General features: G+C 39.2%; 1 protein-coding gene across 1 annotated transcript; it reads right to left on the reverse strand.

Annotated features, from left to right (window-relative positions):
- Positions 1–1,081: 1,081 nt before the first annotated feature.
- ABCB10 (ATP binding cassette subfamily B member 10) lies at positions 1,082–24,528 on the reverse strand. Its single transcript, XM_058835599.1, has 13 exons — positions 23,865–24,528; positions 16,331–16,531; positions 15,760–15,962; positions 14,012–14,146; positions 12,486–12,632; positions 11,574–11,709; positions 9,081–9,176; positions 6,416–6,625; positions 6,070–6,149; positions 4,174–4,354; positions 3,894–3,937; positions 2,344–2,378; positions 1,082–1,709 (listed from the first exon to the last, which is right to left on the reverse strand). The coding sequence occupies exons 1-13, from the start codon at positions 24,511–24,513 to the stop codon at positions 1,418–1,420; spliced, it is 2,409 nt and encodes an 802-aa protein (XP_058691582.1). The 5' UTR covers positions 24,514–24,528; the 3' UTR covers positions 1,082–1,417.
- Positions 24,529–26,239: the final 1,711 nt, after the last annotated feature.

Genomic DNA, 26,239 nt, shown 5'->3' on the forward strand with positions numbered 1-26,239 from the left:
CATGTAAGGAGAAATTACATGAGTGAGAATTATAGATGCAAACCCCTTTAAATACATTGACTAATAGTCAACACTGAAACTGGATCAGGAGTATTTTTTGCATATCTTGACTACAATATATGCTTCTAGGCAAATTTTATCTGAAGATAAAACCACATCTGGATGTAATTTTATTTCCATCCTCTAATACTTTCACTATGTTCCACAAGGTGCCATTAATGGCACTAACATTTTAAGCTTGCCCAGCACTAGGTATTTCAGCTATTGCCAATGAGGTCTTCCAGCAACAAGTTTTTCTAGCATGGATGAATTTTAATGTGACCTGGGAAGTTTGTAGCTTTTTTAAATCTCCCTGTGGGGTTTTGCATCTTCAGAGATTCTACTGAAAGAGACTCTTCAATCAGAAACATGAGGCAAACTCTTCACTGCCAGACATATCCCCCTGCAGCTATTCAAATTAACGTAACACTGCTATTTTACTAGTTGTCCTTGAGAAGATTGTTTACTAGTTGTTTCTAATAAAGTAGTTAGGCAAAACTCATGATTTCTGTCACTGAAATTTTAATTAACAATACAAAACTTACATATGCCTTTAAAAAGGACAAAAATATACAGGAGGGAATGTTCTTTCAGATGTCATCTTAGAAAGGAAGTGAAACTAAAGAAATGGGAAAATAGAAAAGGGAGGAAAACGCATGCAAATTTTAGATTTTCCTATGTGACTTCATGTAGTAATACACTTCCTCTGTCCTTATGCAAAGTCAGTTTATTTTGTTTGGTTGTCTTTTTTTTTCCATTGGGTTGTTTGTTTTATTAAAGAACTTTCCCCCAGCTCATGCTTTCATCCTCTCTAAAATACGTTTTCACGTGTAATTCTCTACAAGAACTGTAGATGGGGATCATAGTCAAGTTCAGAACACATAATCACACTGGAACAAACGGTAACTGGAAGGACAGTGCAGTGGAAGTCAGACAGAACTTTCAGAGTGTGTTAATGCCACGCATTTTTGAATTTCAGTATTTTAAGACTACTGACAAGGACAAAACATGGAAGTTCCTTGGAAAGAGAGAGACAATGATATGAAAATTTTAAGATTGTAATTTAATTACCTTTACAATACTGAACTTACTTGAGAATGGAGCACATCTTCACACAGTGCATTACAGCAAACAAGATTCTAGACAGTCTCAAAGTAACACATGGAGAAAAATCTATACACTGAAATAATCTCAGTGTGACAGATACTTTTAAAAGTTACAATAGTTATTAAAAAGCTTTCAATAAAAAGTTTAAACACATTTAAATTTCAAAAGAATATTTTGTACATTTTTGGAAAAATATAACATTTACTTTACATAACTGAAACATAAGTTATAGTCTTTGTCATTTATAAGTTTCCATCATTCATACATTGTCTCATACATTTTCTTTTAATACATCCTTTTCTCTGGATTGTAAATCTAATGCAAAAGTATCATTATTTTGAAGAAAAGCTTGTTTCTGCATTAGTTTCCTGAAAAGTCCATTTGGATTTGCAAGTAGTTCCTCACGTTTCCCACATTCAAGAATTTTACCCTGGCCAAGGACTGCAACGCAATCAGCATTTTGAATAGTAGACAGACGATGAGCAATTATTAGGACTGTCCTCCCTTCCATCAGCCGGTCCAGAGCTTCTTGCACTAGATACTCATTTTCAGCATCCAAAGCACTAGTAACAAATGGGGTGGGGATGGGAGACAGGGGAATATTTGTTATTTATTGTAGGATAGGTTTGTTTTGTATGCACGAGGCTTATTTTGCCAAAACTGCAAACCCTCTCTATTTGTGGTGAAGAAAAACCTCTGGAACTGCAGGAAAAGTTTTGTGAACGTGCTCAGTGCTCACATCCAAGTTATAAGTATTACACATTCTCATATGCAAAAATAAGCATGGAGAAAAAAAAAACAAATGAAGTCAGCAGGAAAAAAAAAAAATCAGTTACTGCAGAATAATTCTATTTACGCTAGTTACACTAGGATCTAAGTTTAACCTAAAGATACAAAAAAAGCCTTAAGTAGATGTTTCAAAATCACGTTACATATTACGAATTTAACTCAATAACGAAATTAACTTTTTATTGAAAAATCACAATGTACCAGCTATCCTTTCTGCTTTGCATAAACAGCTTTTATTATAGGTCTCCTAACCAGGTCACACATTCTAGAAGGCACATTCTTTTTTGTGAGTAGAAAGCAGTACGGGTCTAGATAATGTATAACAACATGGAGAGAAAGGAAGGAGAGAACAGTTCCCAAATCTGGGTTTCACAGGTACATAATTTCTAAGTTTCTATTTCTTCTTACCTTGTTGCTTCATCTAACAGAAGAATTTTAGGATTCTGAAAAAGAAAGTAAAATTGATTATAGTAACAATTAAACAAGATCTGAATATTAGTATCAATAGAGAACAAGATTCATATAGCTTAAAACTCCGAGTTAGAGTACCTACTCCATTGAAAGAACTGAGCGTTATTTAAAACATTACTTCTAAGAAATCTAAATGCTAAGAGGACAAAACAGAAACAACTTTCCTCCATTTTCAAATTTTCCAAACTAAAATAGCAGAATACTATTCCTGGATAACCATTTGAGAGATATAAACTAATGGGGGCAGATGATTTTGCCAAGGCATTCTTGGCAGCACTGTGATCAAAAGTTCTACATTCTTATGGGGCTCTTTCACAGAGGCTCAGCTCCCCTCTGCTTGCAGTCAGTGTGATATATAAAACTGTCTTAGTAACTGAAAGTAACAAAGCCCTACCAACAAGCAGTATTTCACTCTCAGGTAGAATACAAGAGTACTTAAGAGCTAGAATTTAAGAACTTTTCCTAGTTAGATTATTATAAAAAATAAATTGCCAGCACTCAAATCCTTTAGAAGAATTCACTACTGAATTACAGAAAATAACCCAAACTTCCTTGATAAAGTTGAGAGAAAAAGCTTTAAACTTTATCTGGGACAGACGGGACTCCACTGTACCACCAGCTATCCCAGTATATCAACTACTCATTTATTTTTTTCAACCTTTTTACTTCCACAAAATAAAGTCTTAATCCCATGAACCGTATAAAATGCATGACTTGGAACAAACTCAGCTTTTCAGCATTTGTGGTAAAAGAGAACTGGTATAATGGAATTCCTATTAATCTAGCAGAACTGGGCATGCCAGGATGCTACAGACACCTGTGTGGCTTAACATGAGTGTAAACTGCATTCAGCAAGGATCAAAACTTCCAGCATCAGCATCAAACTGCCTCCCTGCAACGCCCAGAGGCTGTCCCTGAACCAAACTCTCTGTTGTTCTGATCCTCAGAAAGCCACTCATATTTGTACAGCACAGAGCCTGCCCTGAAGCTTGACCCATACCAATCTTCAAAGAAAAACAACACTACATTGTGCCTGAAATATCACCTTCTCCCAAATCCAGGCCTCCTCCCCTCAAAACCAAGATAAGGCATCTGAAGTACTAGCAAACTGCAACCCAGAAAAATCAACCCATGAATGACAGAGATCTGATCACAGACATGTCATATATGCGTTTTAATAGCACCACATTCTTAAAGTCTTCCTTCATCCTTGACCTCATCTTATGGAAGTGGGCCATCATACAATGATTTAACATCAGTCTTGGCAAGAACTACCAAAGAACATGGCTGAAAGATAGGAAGAAGCACTGACATTAAGTAAAATTGCATTAGGTAAGCCACTCAGCCTTTTCAAATTCATTAACATAGAAGATACAGTTTTCCCTTTTTAAAATATTTTCCTACTTCTCCCATTGAAATACCTCCTCCTTGTTAATCCTTCCTGCCTTCCCCCAAGTAGTTAAATAGCTGTTTGGGTGCTGGCTTACCTTGAGCAGAGCTCGAGCAATTGCAATTCGTTGCTTCTGTCCACCTGGGGAAAAAAATCAGTAAATTGAAATAGGAAAACAGATGTCAGGTAATTTTAACTGAATGCCTGGGCTGAGCAGAGTTAGACCCATATACTTTAGTGGGGAATGGAGGTGAAGGGTGGATTCTTTTAATACTTATGGCAGGCTATAGCTTGGAGGAAAAAGTGGTAACAAAAAATGAATTTTTACATCACTCAGTAGCATCAAGATTTTTAACGTAAGCAACATAAAGACATACCTGAAAGCAAAATGCCTTTTTCTCCAACTACAGTGTCAAACCCTTTTGGAAAATCTCTGATAAAACTAGCAGCATTAGCTATTTCAGCAACTTTCTGAATCTCCTCTGCAGTCACAGTAGAAGGATCCTCAGCACCGTAGGCAATATTTTCAGCAATGGAACAGGAGAAGAGAACTGGTTCCTGACAAATGCAAGCACATAACTAATATGGTAGATCTGTAATTGTATGCATGTGTTCTCTATTATGTCAGATAACATAAATCCTACTTACAGGACCCCACTTACAATACCCATACAAAGAATATACAAGCTAGAGTTAATTGAATTAAAGACTAATAAAAAATTTCATCCCCTAACAACAAAATGAACAGCGAAAACCAATTAAAAATTAAGTTGCTTTTTTAACTGCAAAAAACTAGCTCTCACTTCCTAATATTTTAGGAAGAGCTATACATTCAAACATCAAAAGCCCTTCCTTTGTGCTTGGCCACATAACATCATAATGGAAGGGATGGAGCATCTGTCCTGTGAGGGAAGACTGAGAGAGATGGGGCTGTTCAGCCTGGAGAAAAAAAAGCTCCAAAGGGACCTGACTGTGGTGTTTCAGGACTTTAAGGGGCTCTATGAAAGATGGAAACAGAACTTTTAGAAGGGCCTGTTGTGACAGGACAAGGGGTGATGGTTTTAAACTAAAGGAGGGTCAGTTTAGATTAGATATAAGGAAGACTTTTTTACAGTGCAGGTGGTTAAACACTGGAAGAGGTTGCCCAAAGAGGTGGTGGATGCCCCAGTCTTGGAAACATTCTGAGTCAGGCTCATTCAAGGATGGGGCTCTGAGCAACCACATCTAGTTGAAGATGTCCCTCCTCAATGCAGGGGGATTGGATTAGATGGCGTTTAAAGGTCCCTTCCAACCCAAATTATTCTATGATTTGCAACAATGATGATTATTTTCTTAATCTCTACACAGATTTTATGGCATTATGTACATTTAATTTGTACTCAAGCTTGCAACAGAGAACTGTGAGATAGGACAAGTGATGTACAAAGGGAAAATAGCTGAAACAAGGTAAGTGAGCTCTGTTTAAAAAGTAGAGTCATGTTCTTTGAATACCAGTATTGACCTCCTACTGGTAATTTAAATGGAATAGATTCTTTCAAAAAGAAAAGTGCTAATGTGCCAGCAGGAAAATATTTTTTGCTGAAAAGCTTTTGGTGGCATTATTACATAAAGAAGTTGTTTTGAAATGCAACAAATACTCAGTTACTCTTATGCTTTTAACCAGAACATCAGCCTAACAGTTGATTGCACTGTGAAGTATCTGGAGAGATGAGGGAATGAACATTTTAATTGATGAAATAGTTTATTTTTAAAACACCTTTGACTTCCAGAATCTAGAGGTTGCTAGGAAGGTGGCACTATAAAAGTAAGTGCCAACTGTGGTGTATTTTCATGCTTTCCTAATGGAATTATGTTTTCCTGGAAACTACTCAGAGCACAGAAGGTCAGTTTTTTAAATGGCTGTGTAAAATATGATTGTGTGACTTCCATCAATACAAAAATTAAGAGTTAAGATCTTTGTTAAACAAATTATAGCAAGCATTAGGTTGGTCATATCTACAAGATTTCCAGTAATTTACCTTCCAGTCTCCACATGAGCACTTTTCTAAACTAACATTTTGGATGTCTGTGATTATGTAAAAACAGATACAAGAACACTGGAACTAGCTCTAAATACTTATTTTTAGAAAAAACATGTGCAACAGCAGTTATAGTGAGATGGAAGGATTTCACTGAGAAGCAAGATTATGTCTTTTTAAAAAGAAGGAAAGTAAGGAAAAAATAGTTGATCACAAAATTATCTCATCCACCTGGATATTTTTTTATTTCCTTACCTGACTTACTGTTCCAATCTTTGTCCTGAACCACAGTGGATTTAACTGACGGATATCAAAGCCATCAACGGTGATAGTACCTTAAGTTAGGAAACAGGGAAGTCAAGTGTGTTTGACACGTACTGAAAAAGAATCTGAATGAACAGCTGAGAACGACAACCCCTGGGGAATCACGCACTGTAGTGGTGAATCAGAAATGCAAAGCTATGCAGCCACCACCACAAGGTAGCCATACACCCCCAGAAGGAAACATGGACCTCAAGCACAGGAACCCAAACTGTTTATAAGGTATATCTGAGATGCAAAGGCCTAATTGTTGCAAATGAGAGCAACGCACAAACCATACCTGAGACGGGATCATACAGCCGCAGCAGAAGGGATACAATTGTTGATTTCCCTGTACCACTTGAGCCAACAAGAGCCATAACAGAGCCAGCTGGAATGGAAAGGCTGAAATCTTTGAAAATTGATGTTTCTGGACGTGTTGGATATGCAAATTCAACATCTTTGAATTCCAAAGCGCCTCTGAATACGTCTTTGTCTAATGTGATTCCCTCTATATAACAAAGAATAAAATACAGAAATGTGAACAGAAACAAAAATTAGCTCAGGCTGCCTAGAACTTGCTTTACAGACACTAAATAGAAATATCTATCTCCACATTCAATCTATGGTAACTGCAAGCCACGATTCAGGACCACAGTGGTTATATTTCAGCCATGAGTGAATCAGTGTGGTATACCAATCATTCCTGAATGTCAATTTAAGGTTGCTCACCAGCAATGAACCTGTAGGCTACCTACAGCAAGAGGGAGAATTTGCATCTTGCTAATACCTAACCACTAACAACAATCACATATCATAGAATTATCTGAATTAATGAACATACTATAAACAATTTAAGCTTTGTCAATTAGGAGCAATGAAATAAAAAGACATTGGTGAAGGCCAAAGTCCCGTTACCACAGAACACAAAAAGATAAACATTGCAAATCATTTACTGCCCTTTCACCAAGCCACGAAAGTCACCTGAAGCACTCTCCTCTGAACAAGAGCAGATCCTGTCACTGGAATAAAGCTGCTACTAGGTTTGTTGCACTAACAGACAATTTTTGGTTTTATTATCTCCTTTCAGTGGAAAGCATATTTAATAAATTCAAATACTAATCAAGAGGCCTACCTCTTAGGCAACAGTTCACTGAAATGAAAATTTCAGTTTGAGAAATTTTCCATGAATGAAACCACCATGAATGAACAACTACCAAAGTTAAATAAAACCAGCTTCTTTCTGGAACACAGCATTTGACTTAAACAAGTATCTTAATATCGTTACTAGAAAAAGCTGCTAAATAGCTAAGAAAAAGAAACAAAATTTCTTCAAGCCCTGTTAAAACCCAGTGACACATATCCATACAGAGCAAATTAATTGGACAGTGGGGCTGCATTCCCAAAAGATGAAGTTCCCATCAAATTTGTGAAAACTGGCAGTACTAGAGCAATACCCAAGTCATGTTTGTTTGTGCTGGAGAAGCACAGCTCAAACCCTTAATTCTTTTCAGATGCAGCACTAAAGTAACTCCCAACCAGCCACAGCACATGGTAGCACATGCCAATGTTTGGTTAAACGGTAACTGTGGATAAGCAACAAAGACACCCATCAGTAGCAATCAAGATTTCACTAGTTCTGCTCTTTTTTTCCATGTTTCCATTTCCTCAGGCTTTCAGTTTAATGATGGTAGCATTAGAATTGAAAAGGCAAGAGGATACAATTCCAGATTCCTTCCTTTAACTTATGGACATACACATTCTAATGTTTCCACAATAGCCTGTAAACCTCCTTTTGGGAAAAGAAATATATTTGCTAAATCCTGTGTTAACAGCATAATCCTTATTATTACCACGGTAACAAGTAATTATTTATCTTAAGTATCAGTTTCAGTTATTGCACAGTCTATCCATGGCTTTGAAACACTGAATCTACTGCAATACAGGAAGTCTGCTACCACAAGTCCTTCCTCTATATATCACTGTAAAAATATCTAAAAGCTACATACTTGTCTCTTTGTTTGGATTCTAGACACAAGAAAAAAGACGCTATTATTTGTTCCTGAGATATTTGTTGTCACCAGCAACAACCAGAGTTCTGCAAAAATAAAATCTTTTCCCCCCAAATAAGGAAGAAATGTGGGTAGTGTTACTGTGAGGAGAAAGGTGCAAATCATTCCAAAAGCAACACCTGCTGTAGCTGCACATCCACACTATCCCAAGAATCAGAAGTCCCCCTATCAGCCCTACCCTTTACTTCCTTTTATTCCCCAGTCATGGCTCAGTCCACTCCTATGGCAAAAGAACTCAAAAACTCAGTTTAGTATGTGTTGCTGAAAGGCCTCAAACTGTGTGTTTGCAAGTTAGGATTCATATCAACGTGTCTTACTATGGGCTGATTTCACTGGCTCAGTATGAAATGTTTAAGCATGCAATATTCTTTAATGAACAGCACCTGGTTTTGAAAGCTTCTCTTATCATTTCTTAGCCATTAGAGATGAGCACAGTAAACCTTTCAGTGGAAATATGAGATACTGCCTTATCAGAGCTCCTCCCTCCCCTCTCTTTTTTCTTCTTTCCACTCTTTTCTCTCTAAAGCTGAATCAAGAGGAACTAGTGATGACATCAACAAAAAATTCCAAAAAGCTAGAAATGACCATGTCCTCAGTCATGTAAATTAGAAAGTAATATGATTCAAAATCATATTATGAATCAAATAAATAAATAATAATTAAACCAAAAGTACTTAATTAAGCCAAACTTCTGGGTTTTAAAATTTTTTATTAAAGGAATTTTTCATCATCTGTTTCATACTTAGGTAAAGTCAGAAGGATTATGAGTATATCTAGTTTTTTTGAGGAGAATCTAAGTCAGTACTACCTTTAAGTGTTACACATATCCTTCTAAAGTATTGCTGACCCAAAAGAGAAAATCAACCTTTAAACAGTAACAAACCAAGAACCCACCATTAAATGGAAGTTCGGGCTTCCTTTCAATAAGTTCCCAAAGACGTCCACCAGCACCTAATCCTTTCATTAGCTCAGAATAAAAGGAACTTAGACCTAAACAGAAAGCAGAACAGTATTATGCATCCATATGCAATGGAAGACATAGAAGAGATAAAATTAGCATTATACTTTTCAGCAGCAGAGCTGAAGAATCAGATGTGTAGGGGATCTTTTATTTCAACAAACTGTTAAACGTGTTAAATCCTATCTAGTCTCATTTGAGAGCTGCCAATAACCCTTATTCACCATTCTTGTTTATATCTGTAAAACAAATGACTCTGAAGAAAAGAAAATGTTAATACACTTCAGCTTAGGTATGCCCTTTTTCATTCACCTGTCAGGAAGAACTGCATCCAAATTTAGGAAAATGGCTTTGCATTCAACCAGCTATATTCCCAGATCATTCAGCAGAACAGAGCATTTTGAATGCTCTTCTTTGTCAGATAGGTTCACACTAATACAGGGGAGCATGACTGAGTCAGCCAAAGAGGAGAGAGGGCACAAAACCTAAGGCTGAAGTGATGCTTGAGAAGGTATGTGGAGAGTGGACAATGGAAAATAAATTCTCCCATGCCAGAATACTTCAAACAGTACTCGAGAAAGCAAAAGCTAGGGACAAGGCCTGCACACAGTACTGGGTCCCCGCTCTTGGCACTGAGTGGATCATCTTGAAGGTAGCTTGGCTGAAGGGCTTTTCAGCTAATATAAACACAAAAACCAACACAGAACTAAAAATTGAGTAGTACATAGATAGAAAGTGTCTAATTTCTTAAATTTTTGTCTGCCTTTCAAAATAAAGACACCAATTTAATGATCTTTAAATCCAACAGAATAAACATACTTACACTTCAAAGTGCTTACAGTGTTAAGAGTTGTTTCAGGAGGGCAGAAAAACCAAGGTGCATATAAAAATATGTACATCTATCTATCTACCTACCTATCTATCTATGGATTTACTGGTTTATTTTTGAAAAGCAAGAAGCTCAGCTCAAGGTCACAAGTCTATAAGTGTAGGCAGAGTATTTCATCATGCTGCTGCTGAGGACTATCTGAAAGTTTGCAACACTAGCCATAGTGAGAAGTTGTCTGTTTGGAAAAAAGAGCCAAAGCATCACATCCTAGAGCAGGGCATAGTAGGGGAAGGCATAAGCCTCAAGAGCAACTTCAAACTCAAACACTGAGGTGTGCAAATTCACTCATTAAAAAAACATTATATAATAGGGACACCAAATACAAATTAGAAAATGTTTTTATTTTTCATAACCCATGTTCTCTTTTTGGAAGAAAGCACAAAAAAGAGGGGCAAAGTCACAGATTATGTAGTGAACTTAACCGTTGTTGCATCGACTCCTATATGTATTGATGACATACACAGAGCAGACTTAGCACTTGGAGGATTTATATGCCTTACAGGCATCCAGGAAGGCCTCTTGTGGCAAGACACCTCTGCTTCAGAGTCTCCATGAGAACGAGCTCTGTGCTCGTTGTGTGTAGAACTACATTCTACAGTAATATGAACTAGAACTTAAAAATATCTTTTTATGGCAAATAAAAGTTAATTCAATTCTACTTTTAGCAGTGCTTCTAATCTTCATTTATTTAATATTAACTTGTCCCATGTTTTCAAAGTGCCAGGTATCTCTCCGTTGACCAAACTTCAATGATTTTAGCAGAGAAGAAAGGGGGCTGATAGTTGGAACGGGTGCCACTGGAATTTTGGTATACAAGGAAACAGGTTTGTTAAATTTTGCTCTCAAGCACATCTTTGTGCTCCCTGGGATATCAGGCCTAGTCTTAAAAGGCTGCATCGCCCTCCTAGTTTATCAGAAGTAACAGACTCATATTAAAGAAGAATACTTTCAATAAGTTGTAGAGTTTCAGAGCAACTTATCTTCATTTTTGCCTGTATGCAGCCATGAAGACAGCTCTGTCAAAAAGATGAACAGCTTGTTGCTGGGGCAGTAGATTACAGACTGTGGGCTTCTAGGAGAAGTCAGTGAGTAAGGAAAACCAGAAGGTTAGAATCAAGTACAGTATTTTGGTGGCACTTTGTTTACTCTTCCAGCTGAGGACACTCTATACTGAATTACAGCTAAATGTTACATGCCTTTCTAAATAGAGTATGCTTAACATAGACGCACATATTTTTTTTTGCTTTACACAATACAGCAAGTATCTTAATTAGACCTAAAGAAAATTAAAGTAATATATACTGTCACATGCACACATTGAAAAAAGAACAACCTTTCTTTTGGAGAAAAAGAAGGTTTATATTAAATTATAGATTATTATTTTCATTAACCCTTCAGAAAAAAAATAAGTATGATATCTTGAGAAGTTCATTTGGAAGACTTTTTAAGAAAGTCAGATTTTTTAAGTGTTTCTTCCCTCCCATCCCTATAATGACTGTAAAGCTTTGAAGTGAAGAAAATCTAATTTCCAGTTCCATACCTCCAATGCTTATGCCAACCCAGAAAGCATACATTAGGAAAGATGAGAGTTCACCAACTGTCATGTAGGCACTGCCCATTAGTAATCCTCCTTTGTATAATACTGACAGGACAATTAAGTTCCCAGAAAGGCCAGTCTAAGGAAAAAGCAAAAGGCATCTTAAATGTCATGTACATCTTAAATTTCATCCTCTAAAATGTTGTTTCAGAACTTTACTTGTAATGAAAAGAACTCTCACATTATAGGTGTCTAGGCTTTTGGAGGACTGAAGTAAATTCAACAATTCTAATATAAAGTCAGCCAACAGCCAGCCAGTCATCCAGTGGCACTGTGCTATCCAACAAGTGTTCAAAAAGCAAGCAACTCTTTTTTGGCTTTTTTTTTTCCCCCAAGGTGAAAAGGAACATTAAACATTATTCTCAGCCATCATTATCAAGGAAGAATTGATAGTCTGAAGTTATGTTCCAGTTTTAGAATTCAATTAGACAAACAGTTATGGAAAAATCCAAGCCTCCCTCCCCTACCTGTACACTCCCCACCTTCCAATGCATTGATGCTCCTCTCACTGGGGAGCCAAACCTCTAAATGCTAAGGGTAGAGGAAGGTTTCCACTGGTTTAATTCCTTGAATAGAAGGTATGACCTCAGATAAGTACTCCCCAGCTATGGGGCATGGTGCAGAAATAGAGGCTTAAGATCACCTGTTTTATCACCAGGCTTTATCACCCTGTTTTATCTTGAGATGCAGTTTCACAGCAATTTAGACTGATTTAAGTCCAGTCTTCCCACAGTTTTATGTAGCTTCAATTTATTCTCAATCATTTACTTGCAGATTTTTAAGTATCATTGGGAGTTTAAAAATAATTGACATTTTGCATAACATGGCTGGCTTACTTTCATTAAATATACTTACTGCTCCAAAGAAGCCTGCCCGAGCTAGTGCCTCTTTTTTAGCCAGCTGTAGCACATAATCAACTTTATTTGTATACTTCTCCATTTCAGCCACTTCTTGCCCAAAAGCTCGAACTGTTCTGATGTTTCCAATACGTTCTTCAGCTAACTGCGTTGAAGCAAAGCATAAAACAGATCCACAGAGACACACCATTTGAAATGCTCACATTACAGAACATTTGAAAGTTAAACCTAATCACTAATCTACATATCTTTGGATAGCACTAGAAAATTTCTCATGCCTTCCTCTCCCCACCCCAACTCCCTTTTTTAAAATTCTATTAAGTTAAAAGCAAGCTGCATGCCCAGGCAGTTCTAAAAAAACCCTCAAGATTGTCTTAAGTGCTAGGAGAGACAGAAAAATATAAAAGTAGGGTTAAAAAATTTGGTGTGAACAGCACCCATAGGGAAGTTACTATTCACAATATGCAATAACAACATGGGAAGGGAAAAAAATAAAGAATATTCTGTTGCATACTAAGCCATGCAAAAAAGCCTGCAGTTATTTCCTAAAACAGTTCCACTAATTTATCAAAGCAATGCTGGAAATTAATTTAGCCCAAATACTAATGTCTCATTTCAACTCAATATTTCAACTATTAAACAGAAATGTATTAATGCTAAAGTACCTTAATTTTTATCAATTACACTAAGTTGTTAATGGACATTGTGATGGTCTTAGAAAACACAAGTTCTCCTTTTGTAAGTAAAAGTATAATACAAAAATATAATTCTCCTTCTTCCATCTCCCTCTCAACCTGAAAATTTGAATGGAATACAACAATTGCTTGTTCATATGAAGTCTCACACCTGGTTTACAAAGGCATGAGCTTCCCACCAATACAGTCTAAGGAGGACAAACAGAAGAGGGATAATATTCCTTTTGCACAGTTCTAAAAAGGACTTCCCATGTTTATAACAGCTAACATCTGTGACTATTTTAACTAGAGCTTTCCTAATTATATTTCTATGCTTTATAATAATGTTTCCCCACCCTAAGCCTTTGAGGAAAATGTTTAAGAAACAGGCCCCATAAATATTTAAGAGCTGACAGGTCAAACATCAGGGATGCATTTCAGAAACAGGCTTGCTAGCAAAGGAAGCATTCATCTGGGCTGCTCCTGAAAGCTTCAAGCTCAAAACTGTAATCCAAGAAAAGATTTTCAAATCTAGGTACCAACTTACACAGGACTTCATAGGCTGATTTTTTTATGCTCTCACAAAGCTAAAGCCTAAGCTCCTTGTCATTTCTTATATTTCCAAATTCTCAAGGCCTAGTATCTCTGTATTATACTGTTATGGACAAAGGAAGCATGGTTGTTTTTGAGATCTGTGAATAAGTGTTACTGACATTCACCTTTCATACTACTCACCTGCGAAACTACAGGGTCAGAACTAACAGTACAATTGTCTCCAGAAGATGTATAACTTTTAGAGATACTAAAGTTGCTCCAATGTATTTAGGTTAAAGTTAACTAGAAGGGTTACCTGTGTTGCTTCTGCAAGAGAATCTTGAGTCATTTTAGTAAGCTTTCGCAAGTATCTGCCATAAATCACAGCAACGACAGCCAACGGTGGCACAACGCTCAGAACAAATGCAGCAAGGCTAGGGGAAACAAAAAACTAGAAGAAAAAGGTATTGTCAGAGTTTAGCATTCAGATTAAAAATAATCCCTGGAGTACTGAAGTGCAACTTCCCTTGCTACTTTTCTAAAACTAGTAGGGATTTAGTGTTGCCATGCTTTATCATGTTTTAATTTTTTTTTCCCAGCAAAATATCCATTCTTCCACAGCATTTGGGAGGTTAGAACAAACGACTATAAACAAAGCTGTCTGGATTTAATTTCTAGTTTTCTTACTGGTTCACTGTGTGGTCTTAGTCAAGCATCTTAACCTGCCAGTAAACAGGCCTACCAGGAAATCTCTTGGGGATGCTGAAAGCTATAAGCTATTACACAGTTTCAAAGTGCTTTCACAACTATTAAATGGATTGTGTAATACAGAAACTCTGAGTAGAAAAATATCATACAGTACTTCTGGGTAACTGAGGAACAAACAGATGGAGTCACCAGTACTCCCCAGCACCCACAAATGGGTGGAACAGGGTATTTGATTTATTGCTGCAAAACTTATTGCTTGTAATGATCATCATCAAAGCACCTAAAGAGGTTCTATTATTAAGATTTACTGACATTACATCTAATGTGTTTTAATTTCAACTGGCTTTCTGTATTGAGAACAAAAATCTCTAGAAAGATTCAAAATCAACATCATTGACAGGCTTTATAATTATTTCATAATATCTTCTTTGTTTTCTTGGCAAGCTTTTATAGTTCACCTCTTACAACCATCACATGGCAGTGTTTTGGAGCAGAATGCATTATATAAAGTTATCTCATTTTATCTGTGGTAAGATAAAACCTCAGACTCCCTTTGTAAGACAGTACAGAAAGCCATTCTTATCAGCAATTCTTATCAGTGACAAAACAGTAAAGCTTTAAAGCTTCATAGTGGAAACTCTTAACACTTTCTAATAATGACAATATTGGATGCTTATTTTCATGAGGAGACTATTTGCTGTCTGTGTTTAACTCCAGGTAGACAGCAAAAATACTACACCTTCATTTAAGATAACTGCATCCGATGCAAAACATAAAAAAAATTAATGCCACAAAAAAACCCCTCAAGAGAAGTCAGATGTTCATGTAATCCAACTGACCACCAAGGAATATTAACTGATGCCCTGCACTGAAGCCTTCATTAAAAGGTTCCTACATAAACATATTTTTCACTGACAGACTAAAGCAGAAAGACAAATGCTTGTAAAAATCCTCGGCACTAATTAGATGCTCAGTGCTGCCTTTGCTCACCTAGGCTTTAACAGAACCAACCAATTTCATACCGTATTTTACCTACAACCATGGGAATGTTATCATTTTTTTTTAGTATCTTCAGTAAGAAGAGAATTCAGCAATTAGCCTACTACATTTTGCTTGATAACTTTGGGTAGCAACAATAGTTAATGTCAATCCATCATCCTCCAAATTTTGCTTGTGAGTAAACATCAAGTGGCTGACTCTAGGCACATCACCTCTTGCAATACTCTGCATCTGTTGTAGACAATCAATGAAATACACCCAAGAGCACACAATTGTTCCTGGACTGACTCACACTCACCTAATAGAACTGAAACAAATGTGAAACTACAAGAAGCATCAAGCAAGAGACCACCATACCATCATTCCAATCCCCACAGATGCTTGTGCTCCTGCCCTGAGCCCATCTGAAAGGTTTTCAGTCACTGAGCGGCCCAAAAGGGCTGTATCTGAAGATAAGCGGTTTATCAGCTCTCCAGTTCTGGTCTTGTCAAAGAAAGCTATTTCTTGCTTCACAATCGAGGAGAACATGGTTGCTCTCAAACGCTTCACAATTCTTTGTCCTGTCAAAAATATAAGTCAGTCAAGCATGACACAAGGGACTTCACACAGACATCAACAACATAAAAATCACAGGATTACAGGATTGCACAGCACTGAACAAGGCACGCTACAGGGAAGAGAGTCTGGTAAGATGTGTTAGATGAGATCTTTAAGATCTCCTTTAAGATCACCTAAGAGCAAATAAAAATGAGCAACCAGTCCAGCAGACTTATCTTTGCACTACTGATTTACCTCTGCTCTGGTTAAAATAAGCTACCAATTCCAAAATCATCTCTTGGCCATTGCCAAGAATTTGTTTAAGATTATTAGATATCCTGGCTGCAATAAACAAGATGACTCTAAGTACCACTTTTGCTTCTGTTTTTACCTGCAGTCTGCATGAGGTAGACACGTGTAGCATTAGCAGCAGCACCACATAAAAAGATTCCACTCAGCAAGGCACACAGGCTGGTCAGGCTGTCAGTGAAATCCTCACTGGGATTTGTATAAATAATGTCAATAACTTTCCCCATAAAGAAAGGAGCTGACATGGTAATGACACTGGAAACTGTCAGAAAGCCAACAGCAGCTGCAAATCAACAAGAAAAAGGAAAGTTATTCTGCACTTACAAGATGGTTAATAGTACAAATTAAATGATTTTTCACTTGAAACTTCTATTAAGCTTGCAAGTGCCAATTGAAATAATCAACACTCTTTTGCACCCAGTTCTGAAAGGGGTATTTTAAGCCACTGTATAAATTAACTTAGGCAAGGCACATTTTAAGACTCTGAAAAGCCTCTGTATACAATCACAGTCCTGTAATCGCTTCTCTTGTCTAATCTTCAACAGCATCATCCAAAAAAAAACTTTTCACAGGTGTCACCCTTAGAGAGCATTGACAGTTACCAAATTCTCACACACAATCCTTCAACTTCTGTTTGGTTTGGGTTTTATTATTCATGGTTGTCACTGTATGGAAGCTTCCAGTTGTCTGTTTTTGAGATAACAATGGACTGAAGTAAAGATCTGATCTGAGAATCAATTAGCCATGCAATTTTATTGGGAAAAAAAACCCCAAACAAACCAGAAACCAAAAAAAAACCCACACAATTTTGATTTTCTCTTAAGTGATAAATTTTATAAACATTCATTTTGTTTTACTCTTTACTATTGTTGGTCTAAAAGATAAATAGTGTATGTCTTAATTGGAAGTACATTTGCTGATGAGCTGAGCTCTTGAATTCCATTTGTAGGACCACCCATGGAACAGCCTGTGTAGCTTTTTGAAGGTATATCACAAAGTATGAAACTCGCACTAGACCAAAACTTAGTCTTTCGAGCTTAAATCTGCAAAGAAACTTCTTGAGCCAAAACCACAATTTATTTCTAAAAAGGCAAGCCAAGCCAAGCTTGGATGGCTGAGAGCTAGAATAAACCACATCTTAACTGAAAAGTGAACAAACTTGATATGAAAACCATTGAACCACAAAAACAATGACCTTTATATAGCATCATTTTCCAAGAATCGACTACACACTTAAAGCAACCATTCATGGGATTGCTGCAAAACTACTAACAAATAATGCCTTTGAAGACAAAAATATACTGTGCTGAAAGTCCTGAAGTTCTGTTCCATTCTACTGAGCTTCTTATATCACTTCTATGACAAAGACAGCAGCCAGCCTCCCTTTTGCATACTGCAGTATTTCTAACACCTGACACAGATGGTTTGATGCCTCTTACCACCTTCACACACGTGGAAAGCTTTGTTTCAGTTTTTACTTGAAGTGTAAATACAGCTGTGCATTTATAAGGAAGAATTCAGAGTACAAAAATGCACAGCTGCAGCCTGTGCTTCTTAGTCAAGATTTGTTTGCAATCTTTCCCTTGTGTTACAGTCAGCCCGGGAAGTGTGTGAAAGATACAGGATTTGGATCTTCAACTTGAAGCTATAGAAACTACAAGAAACCAGAAGAGAAAGTGAAAAACACAAAAGTGGTGTAAACTTATTGATCTATGCCATAGGCACATCTCATGAGGATATTACTTAGCTAAAAATTAATGAATGACCTTACTAACAGGCTGGCAGCATTGGAATATTCAACCTCTGAAGTAGCAGGGAAAAATCCAGCAAAATCCAGGATATTTCCTGTCAGGAAAAGCTGTTTGGTCTCCAAGGCAGCTGGAGATGGACAAAAGCATTGATTATAAGCACAGTATTGCATGGCAACTCAGTCTCCATCAGACCAGACAATTTCTCAGTTATGGATGGAACTGCATCTGAACTGCAGATATGAACTGCAGATATAAATATTCACAGAAGGAAGAGGACTGTATAGCTAAACCCCCCCATATGTTTCTGTCTAGTAGCTTGAATTTATCTTCAGCTCTTCCTCATTGAAACTAGCATGGGTTTCACTGTAATTACTTCCAACAGCCTTAACTGAATGAAGAGCAAATACTAGTACCTAAAGCAAACTGAAAACTACTGAACTAAGCAACATACATGTCTTCGTTAATTTAATCACAAATCACACGCAAAATAAGGTTCCCAAATTGAAACTCTCGTGCTGATTATGCCAGCAAACCCACTAAAAATAGCACAATTGCCAAGTGGCTGCTCTTTTTTGTTTCTTTTAAAATGTTGACTAGTTGAAAAAATAAGAACCAGCAAACACTCATCGCATCACCTCCTTCAAAGGAGCTGTCATGGTGATAACTGGCTGAAGGGAGGAGTTCGATGTGTTCAGCAACCAGATATGAAGACACTCCAGTGACACTGAAGGCTGTTGCTGATAGAAAAAAAAAAAGTCAGAGTAAACTCTATAGTATTAGTTTCACGTGGCTTACTCTGTTACCCAGAAAATTACATCAAGCAAACCCTTTTACTTTTTGAAGTAATTTTTTTTTGTAGGCTATGAGATGACAATAAAGTAAATGTGAGGCAGATCAGTGGAACAAATAAAACCAGGACTTCAAAGTGGCAACAGGAGCAATGACAAGGAAAGGCGGCTGCAGCAGCAGCTGAGCAACCCTCTTGGAAAATATTTTGCTTGTCTACTTGCACAGAAATCCAGATTGCTGCACAAAGTGATGCCTTTATCACTATTAAGATCAACAGACTCTCTGTTAAGGCTGACATGGGCTTGCTTCTTGACAGCAAACCTGCAACTTCCTTGGAGGACAAGGCTGCCAAATGATAAACCACTATGTTTACAAGCAATAACTAGGCAGAGCTATCAGAAACCTCTTTTCAGAGCATAGACTAAGTGACTCCAAAGAGTCATAAATTAATTTTCTACACACAAAAACAACACCAAGGCAGTGAATGTTTCTAATTTTGCTGGTTCTTACCAGAGCACCCTTTTCATGTAGTATAATATATGGAAGTGTATGAAGACAAAATACTTGCAAGTCTGTTTGGTGAGAGGCTGCTTTGAAGACAAATACATAAGGATCTTACCTCAGATGAATTAAGATCATTTAAGCCAATCAGGGATAAAAGACAAAAAAAAAAAAAAAAAAGAAAAAAAAAAGAGGTATTGATGAGATCTAGCAGAGCACAGTAACCCAGAAACAGATCACAGTAGCTAGTTTTTACTATTCCATAAGCTTTGAATGTTACCTCCTGAAAACTTTTAGGTATTGTACTGGTTTCATTTAAATATGGGGGGCTGGCAGGTCAGAAGCAAGCTTTGGATTTGTGAGATATATCCTTCTATCAGTAACAATGAATGTCTGTCTTTTACCTCTTATCTGTGCAGTTTTATTTCATATGTAGAGAACTTTTAAGCTTAACACTGGCTGGCTTTCCACAAGGGCATTTGGAGTGATGAATGAAACCTACCACATTATCATGTGCATTCAGGAAGACTGGGCTCTTGAGCTGTTCTTTTATGGAAGAAAGATGCACTGGTAAATTTTATATTTGTTGGTTGAATAAAGTTCATTTCCTTTCAGTGGACCCTGGTCCACAATATTTTTGGGTATCAACTCTGCTAAGAGTCAGCTCTGCAAACACTTAGTGCAAGAAAAAAATCTTCTTCCAGAGCACACTGTGCGCACTTACTGATGCTCTGTATAGCTCTAGGTTAGGTATGAGTGGTGTGCTTTTCTTTCTGTGTTAAAGTAAATTCATACATGGCATCTGCACTGCATCTATTATTATGCAAGAACCTTTTGGAACCACCCTCCTTACATTGTTTAGAACAACTGTGTAACTGTGCTCAGAAAAAAAAATACAGTTCACAAAATGCTAGAAAGTAACAGTATAACTCTAGGTTTAGAGGAGAGAGTATGGCTTCTTTTTCCTATCGTGCATTTAACAGTAAAGCATTTAACTTGTTCATATTTACCTTGTATAGGAGAGTCTTTATGTCAGAGCAACCTAGCTATTACTCCTTCCATGTCCACAGCTCACACAAATAATGCAGCAACAACATCCCCCAAGGAAATTAAGGTCCAAGCACCTAACTGATCACAGTGATAAGCAGCTACAGTTTCTGTAATGTTAAGTACTGTCTTACTTAAGTAGCTTCGTTAACAGTTCACCATCAGTTTAAAATAAACAACAGTCACCAATTAGGCACAGAAAAACAAACTTTCTGCGATAAAGCTACAAGGCTCCTTGGACCTTTTGTGAGTTTCATACCAAACGTTGTGACAAAATCAGAAGAAAAACTAGGGGGAGAAACAACAAAAAGCACCTAGCCTGTATTTTATTGGTGTGCCACATATGAGAAAACTCAGTAAGTTACCTCTACATATATATATATATATAATATGAAATACGATTTTAAAACCGCAAGAATTGCCTTCCAAAAAAATAAAAATGTATCACCTAGTGTAATTTTAAAGTAAAAAAAAAAATCTGATTATGAATAGGGCAGTGCTTTTCTGACTTAACTGAAATTTTAATCCATAGGAAAGCAGCTATTACAAACTTGCGAAAAGTTACCAAATAAAACGTATGAAATAACATTTCTTGAATGCCTCTAAAGAGGACAAAACAAACCTTCTTATGCGGTACACAAAAAGTCTAATAGAGGGATAGGGCACACTTTCCTATGGGATTAAAAATTTCAGAGTTCCTTGTGCTTACTTTACAATTCAATACAGCTGTTGTTTCCTTCGAGTGTGCTTTGGATAAAGTGCAACAGACAGATTCTCACGGGGAGAAACAAGGAGGCAGGAGGATGCAAAAATGATAATTTTGAAAAGGCATTTTTGTGGTCTCACACACACAGAACAGGATTTAATAATCCCAACAATGGCCCTGTCCTCTTCCCCAGGGACTGAATTTAACTGAAGATGCAGGTTTACTTTATCTGACTACACCAGACTGGCCAAAGAATTCCTACAACTACTCTCCTTTGTTAAACCAGGGAGGTATTACGGGATTTACAAACTCCTAATCACTACACAGAACTGTGGTCACTAATAGATTGAATTCCCACCATAGTATTTGAGCTTCCTTTTACCACTTCAATTGCAAACAACAAAATTTAACACACGTCTCATTTTTCAAATATATTCATAGCTCTACCCTGCTGTAGAAGTAACTAGACAGGAAACATATTACACTCATACTTTTTTTTTTTTTTGGACAGTGTGACATTTGATACATTTATTTTCATTCCCAGGAGCCTCCAGAGAGTCAGAAGCGCCTTCTGCAACAGGTGCTGTGTGCCAGCGCACGGGAAGTCCGGGTCAGAGCACATTGCTTCTTCCTGAGCCATTGGATGGTGAAGAGTCCCTGCACAGAGCAAGACGGGACCTCCTCCTCTGGTGCTGATCACCAGGGGAGCAGGTCACCTTCACCTCTGTACTTGCACCCCATCAGCTGACACCACTTCCCCAGGGCACCGAGATGGGTGAAGCTTGTCTTGCTCAACTTCCTCATAAATCATCCCCCCAGTGTCTTCCACTGTCCTCACGGCAACCGCTTCACCTTCTGTGACTGTGAATTTCAACTCTCAGCTGCAAGGAGCAGAGCCCATCACAACTCATGGGCCAGCTGGAATGCCAGAAAAGGTACACAGCACTCTACACTGGTACTGCTACACTCCTATCTTACCAGACACCTGTTCTATAAAATACAAAAAAATCTGGAAGAACTCAACCTTTCTGCAGAACTAAACAGCACCTGTAGACCTCTGAAGAGATCTCACATCATTTGCTTAACAGTTATATGGACTTGAAAAGGAAATTAAATGTTTTACCCTTGCTTCATTGTTTCTAAACCAATAATCTTCCTCTTTTTTTGAATGGAGCAAACCCAGACATACTAGGTTTTTAAGGACTAGTTTCTCAGTACAAAGCTGCAACAGGAACAAAATGCGACATATTTTAGATGCAATTTCCCTACAACCACCTACAATGCATTTTACCTATATTTGTTATCCCTGCACCCTATAATGACCCAAAGCATTTTCCCTGTTAGCTTTTTCATCATCCCACCTAATTACAACTTAACTACAATTTTTCCCTTAAGCAGGGTGTTAATAAAGAAGAATCTTACGTAAATTCACACCTCTCCCAGAATGAAGACTAACTGAACACTGAAAAGCACTTATTATATTTCCATATTTTTTCCATCCTCATTATTTGATAGCATCAAGTTGTGTTAGGGTTTTTTTAAACTTTAATTCAGACCATTTTGTTATCTCAAAAGACAAAACTGCATGTAGCTGGTTTTTAGTAACTGTGATAGCAAATTACTTAGATAAAACCATCAGCAGACTGCACAGATTAAGGATACTTTGCTCTATTTCAAAACATAATTACAAACAAGAATAACATACCCTGCCTGTGATAAACAAGTTGGCAGCAAGTGCCCAGTAAAGTGAACTAAATTAAATTTTCAGTTATTTAGAAGCCTTGGGTCCTAAAAGCCAGCCTTAAAATAACTGATTTATTTACTTGATGAAATTTAAATGGGAAAACCACAGACTTTTAAAACTTCATTGTAAAACCAGGAGGTAGTCTAAAATCTATAAACATTCATTTGGATCCAAATTATGCTGGCTATATAACACCAAAATGTAATGAAACTCTGTAAATATCCACTGTGAGTAAAATATTGTGCAAAGTGTTTTGTATTCTACAAATCACCTCTTTAGATGTCTAACTACCCCATCTCTCCTTTCAAACCATTTACCCATTCCATGGGAACTAACCTAAATTTTTACAGAGGACTACAGGCCTCTTACTCATGAGACAATGCACATGCTGTCTACCAATAAAGATGCCTTAAAAACCCAAAGCACATAATAATTTCACATTGTTTTCTTACCAACAGCTATTATCATATTAAACCATGAGAAGCAATGTCAAGAAAATTCAGTTTATACTGTCAAAAATATCAGTGTTAAGGGTATAATTTATACAACCACAGTGTTTTGGTTTCACCATATAGACACTGGAAAATAAACATTTTTCAAAACATCTTACAAAAGTTTCAAGCAAAAAAGTTACTTAGGGACATAATTCCAATTTATTTTTAAAAAGTAAACGCATCAGGTTCCCCTTTTTACTTAATTTCATATAGTCTTGGGCCCAAATTTATTGCAGGCAGATTGTGAAGCCAGCGCTAAACATGCAGAGAGATATTAAACAAACGGAACCGAGTTCTGTTAACTTCCAAAACTTTTGCCTTCCCTTCAAAAGCCAACAGATTAAGAGATGGAAAAGTGAGAAGAGTGGGGAGAATGTATGTTTTTAGTTTTTCACACGTATGGAAGGCTCGCTCCAAGATTCCGCGCTGCGCTGGGATGCTGCCAGCAGGGCCGGTTCTCCCGGGAAACACGACCTTCTCCTTCGCCCCGGCGTCCGGGGGCGCATCCCGGCCGCGCACCCCCTCCTTGCGGGGCGCCCGCCGCCCCCTCCCGCTCGGGCAAAGCCCCGGGGCGGCCCCGGTACCTGTCAGTCTCCGGCGCTCGGGGTGCGCCAGGGCCAGCAGCCTCCGAGCCTCGAAGCGCGGCGGAGCGTCCGCAGCCCTGCGAGGCGGCTCCGCTCCCGCCGCGGTGCTCAGAGAGCGCGGGGAGCCGCCCGCCACCGCCGCGGCGGGGAGGAGGCGGCGGTAGGACGGGGAGGACGGGGAGCCCGGCGGCAGCGACTGCGCCCCGCACCTGCCGGGCGGGCGCGGCGGGGCGCGGAGCCCGGCGGCCGCGGCGGCTGCCCGAGCCCAGGGGGGCGGCGCCGCCCGGCGCAGCAGCGGCAGCAGCCAGGGCAGGCGCGGCGCGTAGCCCGCCATGCGGCCGGCGCGGCACCCGAGCTGCTGCTGCTGCTGCTGCTGCGGTCGCAGGTCCGCGCCGCACGGGAATACGGCGGGAGGAGGAGGAGGAGGAGGAGGCGCCTCCGAGCAGCCGCCGCCGCCCATGGGCCGGCGGCCGGGAAGCCGCGGCCGAGCGGGCCCGGCCCGGCCTGCGGCGCGCTGATAAGGCTGCGGCTGTCGGCCTCCTCCCGGCCGCCCCGGCCAGCGCCCTCTGCCGCCGCTCGGCCCGGGGAAGGGACAGGAGGGGGCCTGGGCCTGCCGAAATGGCGCCCGAGGAGACAGAGGGGATCTCATTAATGCGTGTAAATATATCTCAAAGGCAGGTGCTAAGAGGATGGTGCCAGACTCTTTTCAGTGGTGCTCGGTGAGACAGCGAGGAGCAGTGGCCGTAACTGAAAACATGAGAATTTCCTTCTCAGTGTGAGAAAGAACTTTACGTTGAGGGTGGCAGAGCACTGGAACAGGCTGCCCAAGGAGGTCGTGGGTTTTCGCTATCTGGAGACATTAAAAACCCACCTGGACGTGTTCTTGTGTCACCTGCTCGAGGTGACCCTGCCTCGCCATGGGGTTGGACTCTTATCTTCCAACCCTGACAACCCTAACAAATCTCTGGTTGTTTGAGCCTGCCCTGCTCTGCCCACTGATGGCAGAGACTCACCTGTGAGGGGACGGGAGCTGAGGCAGCCGATCCCGGGAGAAGCAAGCAGGGACTTGGCCCCCTCCCCTATTCTTTGTTTCCAGGCCTGCATGGGTCACAGTTCTATCTACAGGCATCTCAGGATGGCCACTGGGCCCTGGTGGCCTGTGTCCATCGATTTGTTCATGGTCCAAACAAGGGAAAATGTCCATTCAGAGGAGAGCTGCCTTTTGGGGATACCATACGCCTGGTCCCATGCTCAAGCTGGTGTCTACAGGATTGATATAAACTAGCCTTATGTGCCCATGCTTGGGCTAGAGCCCCAGTATTAGAAGGACTAATAGGTTCAAACAGAAAGAGGGGAATTTTAGGACAGGTATTAGCAAGAAATTCTTAACTGTGAGGGTGCTGAGATACTGCAACAGGTTACCCAGAGAAGTTCTGGATGCCCCACCCCTGGAAATGTTTAAAGCTAGTTGGGATGGAGCTCTGGTCCAGCGGGAGATGCCTCTGCCTATGGCAGGGGGGCTGTGTCTAAATGGGCTTTAAGGTCCTTTCCTATCCCTTAATATTACTATTTTCTCTGCATATTGCTGCTCAAAGTGCAAACTATTTACCAAAAATCTCCTGCCCCAAACAGGGAACCTGTTTTCCCCACCAGAGTGCCTAGTATAGGGATACCTATACTTCAATTTAAAATTTTTGTGTCATTTCTGCATAAATTAGTTAACATTGGTTTGTGAGACTAGGTTTGCCACAGTGGTTTGAACAATCACACTTTAAAGTTTACAAATGAGTAAAACTTTATTAAAAGATCATGAGAAAACATGAACAGTCTTTTGCTACTGCAAATGATATAGCCAAATTCCCAGTATTTAGGGAAATCAAGGGGTTAGCACACCCAGCAACAGTGCTGAAGAATGGAGCCTCATCCTGGGAAAAACACCAGAGCACTTTCCCTTGATATTTGAGTGAATTAGCATAAACCTCGCTTGATACTTGAGTGAATTCGCATAAACCTCCCTTGCAGGAGGCCTGCGGTTCAAGGGCAGTAGCTCCTCAGCCTCACCTCAGATTCTGGGTTTCCTTCTTTCCCCAGCCAGCCTTCCTGCCCTCTGTAATAGTGCTCTTAGGTACTGCTAGGAAGGTATGGTGTATATCCTGTATATTAAATCACAGAATGGGTCAGGCTGGAAGGGACCACAGGGGGTCCTCTGGTCCCACCTCCCTGCTCAGGCACGGTCATCCTAGAGCACCTGGCACAGGATTGTGTCCAGATGGTTCTTTAGCATCTCTAGTGAGGGAGATTCCACAACCTCTCAGGACAATCTCTCCCAGTGCTCGGTCACCTGCACAGTGAAGAAGTTCTTCCTCATATCCAGG

Source organism: Poecile atricapillus, chromosome 3 (assembly GCF_030490865.1).
Source record: "Poecile atricapillus isolate bPoeAtr1 chromosome 3, bPoeAtr1.hap1, whole genome shotgun sequence".
NCBI classification, from domain to species: domain Eukaryota; kingdom Metazoa; phylum Chordata; class Aves; order Passeriformes; family Paridae; genus Poecile; species Poecile atricapillus.

Bases quoted from the DNA above. Each gene is read 5' to 3' on its own strand.
- ABCB10 (XM_058835599.1), bottom strand. From the start codon at position 24,513: ATGAGATCCCCTCTGTCTCCTCGGGCGCCATTTCGGCAGGCCCAGGCC. The intron at 14,147-15,759 runs GTATGGTGGTCT...TTTTTCTTCTAG, and splicing joins CTGTGGGGATTGGAATGATG to TTTTTTGTTTCCCCTAGCCT. The intron at 9,177-11,573 runs GTATGGAACTGG...CTTTCTGTTTAG, and splicing joins GGTTGGCATAAGCATTGGAG to GTCTAAGTTCCTTTTATTCT.